We start from the raw sequence: 9,040 nt of genomic DNA on the forward strand, positions 1-9,040 counted from the left end.
ACATAGCACTAGCCGCAATACTGTGTTAAAAAAATGCTAAAAACGAATGCTAATGTTAAGGTTACCCACCTAGCGGCAGTCCAAATGAAAGCTCACTATATAAAGTCTGTTGTTCGCCCCTTGATGTCACTCCACTCTCTCCTTGTCTCTCTGCCTCCGTGATGATGATGACCACCAGCGGGGAAACAGTTCTTCATCGGGCTGCCTCCCTCTGTCACAGAACCATCTGCCACTATCTGGTGGAAGCAGGAGCCTCCCTGATGAAAACAGACCTGCAGGTAGGTTCAGCACTGTCACCCAGAATCCATGATGCTGCCACCACCATGCTTCACACATGGAATAAGGTTTTTTTTTACTAGTCATTGTAATGTAACAACTTCCAGTGTCTCCACACAAAAACCTTTTTTATTCTCATTTGAAGTAGTTTTTATATTTTACAGTACATAATTAAGATAACTGTACTAGTAAGAGTACTTTGGATATTTAGTTATTTTATTTTAACTTTTTGCAAAAGCTAATAACAGCTAAATGCTAACTCAGGGTGTTTCCCCAGCATCCCCCTCTCAGGCTTGTCCAGATTAGCTTTTAGACAGTGGACAGATTACGCTCAGATTATGAAACACATAATCTTGATGTTATCATGGGGGGGGGGGGGGGGGGGACTGTATGTCTCAAATATGCATCTTGTTTCCGTGGAGGCTTGGAGTGTGTAGAAAAAGCTCTTAACTCCACTGGCTGGACTCCGCAATGACCTAGATACAGAGAGAGAGAGAGAGAGAGAGAGAGAGAGAAACTAGAGAAGACTGATTTGGACGCCAGCTCTGAAGTACTTTGTTTTATCTAAATCTCTCTGAGCTATGTCTCTCTCCCAGCCTGTCCCTTTAAGCAGACATATGCCCCCCCACCCCACCCCACCCCACAACATTAGCAAAACCCCCCACTGTCCTCTCAAGGACATAAGTGGCCCATTGTTGTTGATTCCATTTTCGAATCTCTCATCATCTCATCGTCATCAGTCAAGAGCACGAGCCAATTAAAAGACGCTTCGTATCGTCTTGCCGGTCAGCCAATCATATGACAGAGCGCGTTTTAAACAAACAGCTGCAGGCCCCTGCTTCAGATGTTGGGCCGACCCGCTGCTGACTGGTTTTCAGGGGGGTTTTTTTTGTATCGACATCAAGCAGATGACTAAACCCCCCTCTCACTAACAAATGTATTATATTTTATATAATTTTTACAGTGTCCAAATTTTAGGACACTGTAAAAAATGTAAAAAAAATTCTGAAAATGCTATTCTTATTCTATTGTAATTTAGGTTTTACTTTACATAAAAAGATCAGAAACACTGTAAAAAATGTTTACAATCTGTAGTAATTAGAATTGTAATTGTTTTTAATTTTTTTTATTTTGGGACACTGTAAAAAATGTGCTAGTCTTATTCTATTTTAATTTAGAGGGACACTGTAAAAAATATAACATACAACTTGAATGCAGAAATCAGAATACAGTTTTTATTATTTTTTTACAGTGTCCAAATCCTCTGGTTCACTGTGTGTCTTCTTCTATCAGGGCGAGACTCCGAAGAACAGGGCCGAGAAGGCTCACGACACCGAACTGGCGGCGTACCTGGAGAACAGGCAGCATTACCAGATGATACAGAGAGAGGACCAGGAAACGGCTGTGTGACGCCAACTATTTTGGATTTTAGACTGATTTTAGACTCGGACTTGACGCACACGCAACCGGTTCCGGTTTACATTCCAGTAAAAGCTGTGTGCCAAATCTCATGCATTTACCAATGAGGGCTGACAGATGATGAGGCATTCCTTTTCTTTTTTCTTTTTTTTTTTTTTTTTGAAGTTGTAGTATTTCTGTGAACCCTAGATATTAACCCCCCCCCCCCCCCCCCCCCCCCCCCGCCCCAAACAACACCACCACCAAAACCTGCCGGCAGGTTTCAAATGCATGCTTATAAAATTATTGCCAAAAAATTACGCCGTCAATTGCAGCCATAAATTGTAAAAACCGAGAAGAATCATAGATTTTCCAACAGTCCTTGAATGCATCAAAGAACAGTCAACCAAATCCAACCTTATTCTTCATGTCTTGATTAAATATTCACCAAAAAATAAACCGTTAGCCGCAACAACATTCTGTTAAAAACAAAAAACTTTCCGCTTCGCTGCACAACTAGGACGCTATGTTTGACTCACATATAAGCAGTTAGTTAATGCTGGAAAACATTAACCAAATCTCCGCCAATTTTTTCTTTTTTTTCTTTTTTCTTATTATTTTTTTCTTTATTATTTACAAAAAATAAGCCATATGCAATAACAAAATTCTGTTAAAAACTAAAAATTTTCGACTTCGCTGCGCAACTAGGAAGCCATGGTTGACTAACATATAAGCAGCAATCATGTGACAGAAATTCCAAATTTGTTTCTAGACGGTGTAAAAAATCTGTCTTACCTCAGTCACGCCAATCAATCATGCATACTGTATTGAGTTATTATCGAATTCTTCTCGAATTCTTATTTATATGTTAGAAAATAATCAACTTGATGATTTTTCTAGTGCCTCTACTGAAGCGTTGAATGTCTGGGGCTGAAGCACGAGATCATGACATCATCTCGTGTTGAACAAACAATGATCACAATCAGACGCTAACGCTCATGTAAACATAGTCAGGTAGTCTTTATAAGCACAGCAGGAAACCTGTCGCCACTCATGTTCTTGTAGCTTTTTAAACAGATCTCGCCTCTATATTTATAAAAAAGATTAAAAAAAATCAGTTTTAATCATCGTTGAGATTTTGAGGGTGTACAGTAAATGAAAAAAATATACTTTGATTAGTTTTGCCTGTGAATATCAGTGTCTTTTGATGTCTTCGGGGTAGTGCGGCTTTGACTTGCATGTATTGCATCACAGTGATGTATGCTAAGTTAGATTGTTTTTTTATTTTAAATTACATCTATTGCCAATGTACTTTTTGTGTTTATTATGTTGTTTAATAGTACACAGTAGATTTAATTTTCTATCTGCATTTGTTTATTTGTTTTAAGATCTTTGTATAATTTGTTTTGGAGCGCAATATGAAGACAATAAAGAAGAAGATATGTTTGTGAATGTTCGTTTTGTTTTTTAAATTCTTACCAGGATGGATTTCTGTTAAATTAATAAAAAAAAAACAAATAAAAGAAAAAAAGCACTAAATAAAAAATAAAATAACAATAAATAAAAAATGAAATAAAATAACACTAAATAAAACATGAAAAAAAATTTAAATATAGTAACAATAAATAAAAAAATCAAAATATATAAAATTAAATAAAATAATAAAATAACACTAAATAAAAAAAACAACATAAAATAAATACAGAAAAATACCAAATAAAATTAAAGCTGCAAGCAGCGATGATCGTCACGCCGTCCCTTCCCGCCCCCTCCCTTCCCCCCACGAGCTGCGGCGATTTTGCCAGCGGTGGGGAAAAAAGCGGCAGAGAGAAGAAGAGATGTGTCAGAGCAACAAATCTGTCAATATATGTAAAAAATTTAATAACCTCCTGTTTACAGTAGGTGGCGCTGTCCACAGATGTCCACACATGGTCGGGGTTGGGTCTGTATTACATACACTCAACAAAAATATAAACGCAACACTTTTGTTTTTGCTCCCATGTTTCATGAGATGGACGTGAAGATCTAAACTTCATTCCAGATACACAATATTACCATTCCTCTCAAACATTGTTCACAAATCTGTCTAAATGTGTGATAGTGAGCACTTCTGCTTTGCTGAGATAATCCATCCCACCTCACAGGTGTGCCACATCAAGATGCTGATCTGACATCATGATTAGTGCACAGGTGTACCTTAAACTGCCCACAATAAAAGGCCACCCTGAAATGTGCATTTTGTTTCTGCTTTATTGGCGGTCTGGGGACTCAGAACCAGTCAGTATCTGGTGTGACCACCATTTGCCTCATGCAGTGCAACACATCTTCTTCGCATAGAGTTTATCAGATTGTCTATTGTGGCCTGTGGAATGATGGTCCACTCCTCTTCAATGGCTGTGCGAAGTTGCTGGATATTAGTCGGAACTGGTGCACGCTGTCGTATACGCCGGTCAAGCACATCCCAAACATGTTCAATGGGTGACATGTCCGGTGAGTATGCTGGCCATGCAAGAACTGGGACATTTTCAGCTTTCAAGAATTGTGTACAGATCCTTGCAACATGGGGCCGTGCATTATCTTGCTGGCCTCAGGATCTCATCACGGTATCTCTGTGCATTCAAAATGCCATCAATAAAATGCACCTGTGTTCTTCGTCCATAACAGATGCCTGCCCATACCATGACCCCACCACCACCATGGGCCACTCGATCCACAACATTGACATCAGCAAAGCGCTCACCCACACGACGCCACACACGCTGTCTGCCATCTGCCCTGAACAATGTAAACCAAGATTCATCCGTGAAGAGAACACCTCTCCAACGTGCTAGACGCCATCGAATGTGAGCATTTGCCCACTCAAGTCTGTTACGGCGACGATCTGGAGTCAGGTTAAGACCCCGATGAGGACGACGAGCATGCAGTTGAGCTTCCCTGAGATGGTTTCTGACAGTTTGTGCAGAAATTGTTTGGTTATGCAAACCAATTGTTTCAGCAGCTGTCTGAGTGGCTGGTCTCAGACGATCTCGGAGGTGAACCTGCTGGATGTGGAGGTGGTGGGCTGGTGTGGTTATTCGTGGTCTGCGGTTGTGAGGCCGGTTGGATGTACTGCCATATTCTCTGAAACGCCTTTGGAGACGGCTTATGGTGGAGAAATGAACATTCAATGCACGAGCAACAGATCTGGTTGACATTCCTGCTGTCAGCATGCCAATTGCACGCTCCCTCAATGCTTGTGGCATCTGTGGCATTTTGCTGTGAGACAAAACTGCACATTTCAGGGTGGCCTTTTATTGTGGGCAGTTTGAGGTACACCTGTGCACTAATCATGATGTCAGATCAGCATCTTGATGTGGCACACCTGTGAGGTGGGATGGATTATCTCAGCAAAGCAGAAGTGCTCACTATCACACATTTAGACAGATTTGTGAACAATGTTTGAGAGGAATGGTAATATTGTGTATCTGGAATGAAGTTTAGATCTTCAAGTCCATCTCATGAAACATGGGAGCAAAAACAAAAGTGTTGCGTTTATATTTTTGTTGAGTGTATAAAAAATTTGACGATTTTAGGAGCATCCTTGGTGGAGTTATACCAGCTGCAGTACCCTATGTGTCCACTGGGTGGAGCCAGACACCATGAGAATAGTGGAGACCTGTCTGTGCATCAAACCTCAAAAAACATTTGATTCATACATGAAAATTGTCAAGAAGCAGTTACTTCCGGTTTCCTGTAGGTGGCGCTGTGCAGGTGACTCATGAGCATGCAGACGTGTTGGGGGACGGACCCCCCAACACGTCTGCATGCTCATCAAAAATTTGATGACGTTAGGACGATGCACGGCGAAGTGATAAGCAATTGATGTTTCATGGCGAAACAGCCTGATACAGGAAAGCACACAGGTGTCTCTGTGGGACTTATTTTTTTTTTTCTGTGCCGGTAAGTGAAAATATTGTTTTACATGATACCGGTCCATGGAAAGCACACAGGTGTCTCTGTGGGACTTCAAGTCTGTGATCCTCATTTGGCTGTGGGCGGGGATTAAACAGTGAGATAAGTGCATGCCAGTGTAGAACATGGCACTTCCTGTCTCCACCACAAGGGAGCCCCATGAGCGGCACAGATCATGATGACATAGAGACGTTCAGGGAGGGGCTCTGACCACGTGCAGAAAATTTGAAGCCGTTTGGAGCAAGTATGTAGGAGAGAGAGCTGTTCGTGTATGAATGGCGAAGTGAGAGAAAAGCTTTTGATAACTTTTGATCAACAGGTCCTTTAGGTGACCTCCAGCAAATTTCAGGTCAATCGGGCGACAGCTCTAGGAGGAGTTCGCTCACATACCAATGGTGTAAATCGCCAAAATCGCCATTTTCCATCCAAGATGGCGGACTTCCTGTTGGGTTAAGGTCATGGTGTCAAGAGACTTTTTGGTGCGTCTTGCTATGATAAACATGTGTACCGATTTTCGTGCAGCTATGTGAAACTATGCCAAAGTGCAGGAGTTTTGAAAATTTCAAGGGGGCGCTGTAGAGCCATTTTGCCCCGCCCCTTTGCAGCGACCACAAAATATGAAATTTTTCCCCACCCCTGATGAGTGTGCAAAGTTTGGTGACTTTTGGGGCATGGCAAAGGGGCGAAAATGGGCGTTGAATTGTCCAAATAATAATAATAACACTTACAATTACAATAGGGCCTTCGCACCACTCGGTGCTCGGGCCCTAATACACACTTGCATTTCAATAGGGCTCTTGCACCATTCGGTGCTCGGGCCCTAATAATAAACGCTTGCATTTCAATAGGGCTCTTGCACCATTCGGTGCTTGGGCGAAATCCTGTAGGAGGAGTTCGTAAAAGTGCGGGGAGTGAAAACAACAAAATGGCGCAGTTTTTTCAAAATGGCGGACTTCCTGTGCATTTTAGAGGATACCTCCAAGAGACTTTTTTTCTTGTCTAGAGGTGATACATATGCGTACCAATTTTCATGTCTGTAGGTCAAACGGGGAAGCAGATCTCATTCCAGGGGGCGCTGCAGAGCCATGTGGCCACGCCCACATATGATGATGAGGTGATATGAAAAGGTGCACAGGGGCTGATGTCATGATAGAGTAAGAAGCAGGTAGGATGAACAAATCAAGAAACACAGAAGCTTTCTCTATGGTGGCGAAGGGTCACCTTTGTGGCGATGCCCCGCCCACACGGTGTAACATCGAGCTGCGTTTTTGATAACTTTTGCTCAGCCATGTGTTCAGAACCAGGTGACAAAATCACAGGTCTGACACAGTATTTCCCTAGGAGGAGTTCGTTCAAATACGAGGTGTGGAACATGGATAATCAGCCTGAACACAATTCATACCGCCAGTAGGTGGCGCTATGAGAGTTTGTGGTCATTAGCATATCAATCTGTTCAGAATGACAGGCTCAGCATGCCTGATTTTTTTCATCCACATCGGATGAAGTATGTGGGAGATACAGCAACAAACACATCCATTTCCTGTGCATTGGCGAAGGCTCAAATTAGCGGTGGTGCCACAGCCAGACCATATGACGAAGTGCTGCGTTTTTGATAACTTTTGGTCCCTGACCCCTTAAGGGCGAGTGTACCAATTTTCAGCCGTATCAAGCGATTCCCCTAGGAGGAGTTCGCAAAAGTGTAGGGTGTGCTAATTGGAACAAGGCATGGTTTTTTCAAAATGGCGGACTTCCTGTACATCGTGGAATTTTCGCCCAAGAGGCTTTTTTTCTTGTCATGAGGCGATACATCAGTGTACCGAGTCTTGTTAGGTGAAAGATTTTATTTTGTATGATGTTGTTATGTGGTGTGGGTCCACATATCTAGAGGTGTGTCCCTAACATGAAGTTTTCATTTCTGTATGCATATTACTGTAATGTGTTTATTAGTACTTATGTGTTAAGTAAGTTTTACAGAAGATCAAAGGAAGACAGGTATACTGAAGGTATTGAGAAGTGTGTAATTTCCCTACTTCTCATAGACTTTTGTAATTCATTTCCTTTGTTAGCTGTTCTTTGGAGACAGCTCTGGTTGATATCAAGCTAAGGTTGTAAATCTAGATCTTGATTGAAGTAATGTGTTCATCCCCTATGACCCCATTTTACGACCCACCCTTCCTGTGAGTTTGTTTTCCTGGTCACTTTCAGATTTGACCCACAGCTTATGAGATGTTAGGACTTAAAGTGAACTTACATGGGGGAAGAGGTGTAAGCTTTTATGGGGCGTCATAAAGTCACTCGTATGGTACAGTGATCATTCTCCTGGAGAACTTATCTTCAACTTAGGTTTACGACTGACAAAAGGGGACCCCCTGCTATTTCTTTCTGTTTTATCCTGACTCTAAGGTTTACCCATTACCAAATAAGGTAAACTAAATATCAGTTGAGCTGACCCCATTGGTGCAGAGTTAGGGAAGGACATGATTTTATGCGATCTCAAGATAGGATAAAAGGTGTTTACAAGAATGGCATATTGTTCTCTGGCTGTGAGGCCAGGCAACCACAGAGATCTCTGTTTGTGTGACCCAGAACTTGCTTCTTTACTGTTAATAATAATAAATTGTAATTTTGAGACCAGATATTGTCCACTTCTTCTTAATCAAAGAACCGGGGAAGATGAACGAAAGGATCCAGAAGATTTTACTTCCACAACAATTTGGTGTTTCCGCCCGGTTCGAAGAAGTGAGGGTCTAACAACATCCTGCCTGACTGAGTGACTACTGGCTAGCCAACAACAAACGAGGTAAGCAGAAACCTGTTTAATCAAATTCTGCATATTGGACACTCTAAATTAAGTAGTCACTGTGACTGGTATGGTGTTTTAAAGTTAAAATTGTATGAGGCAAATTGTGAGTCCACATAATTGAAGAATTATTCAAAAATTAAAATAAAATATTAAAATAAAAAGAGTAACACAAAAAATTTAAAAAAGTCATTGGGTTTTGCAGCCCCGACTATGTTTGGACGCGAGCATAGATAAGCTCGGTTGAAAGCCCGAGGGAATTTGATGACCCCTGAAAAGAAAGAATGGATTGGCAGTAATAGAATCAAAGTGTGTTAAATTAATGAAAAAGTAAAAAACTTGATGTAAAGATTGGGCATAACCAGAATAAAAGTGGATTGGCAAAAATAACGATTGATTGGCAATACGTTTAAAATGTTTTAAAAGATTGGCAATAAGTTTCAAATGTAGGCCTAAGTAAATTGAGAAAGCGCTGTATTATTGAGAGAAAGATAAACCGGTGATTTGTTTTGTCTTGTATTGTTTTGTCGTGGTTGTTTTATGTAGTCCGCACTGTCGGAGAACTATTGTGTTTAAAACTGATTCTGCGTCGGCAGAGAAGTGAGGTTGTGCAGA

At 41.3% G+C, this 9,040-nt stretch overlaps 1 protein-coding gene across 3 annotated transcripts in view; it reads left to right on the forward strand.

The window, feature by feature from the left end:
- Positions 1 to 3,126, forward strand: part of LOC114445865 (diacylglycerol kinase zeta-like) — a 67,733-nt gene extending 64,607 nt beyond the window's left edge. For all 3 annotated transcript variants that reach the window (XM_028421147.1, XM_028421160.1, XM_028421170.1), the window contains 2 exons: positions 179 to 278; positions 1,570 to 3,126. In XM_028421147.1, coding sequence (XP_028276948.1) covers positions 179 to 278; positions 1,570 to 1,686 — 217 coding nt within the window. In that variant the 3' untranslated portion in view covers positions 1,687 to 3,126. The remainder of the gene's footprint in view (positions 1 to 178; positions 279 to 1,569) is intronic.
- The last annotated feature ends 5,914 nt before the right edge of the window (positions 3,127 to 9,040 follow it).

This window comes from Parambassis ranga, chromosome 2 (genome assembly GCF_900634625.1).
Source record: "Parambassis ranga chromosome 2, fParRan2.1, whole genome shotgun sequence".
Taxonomy (NCBI): domain Eukaryota; kingdom Metazoa; phylum Chordata; class Actinopteri; family Ambassidae; genus Parambassis; species Parambassis ranga.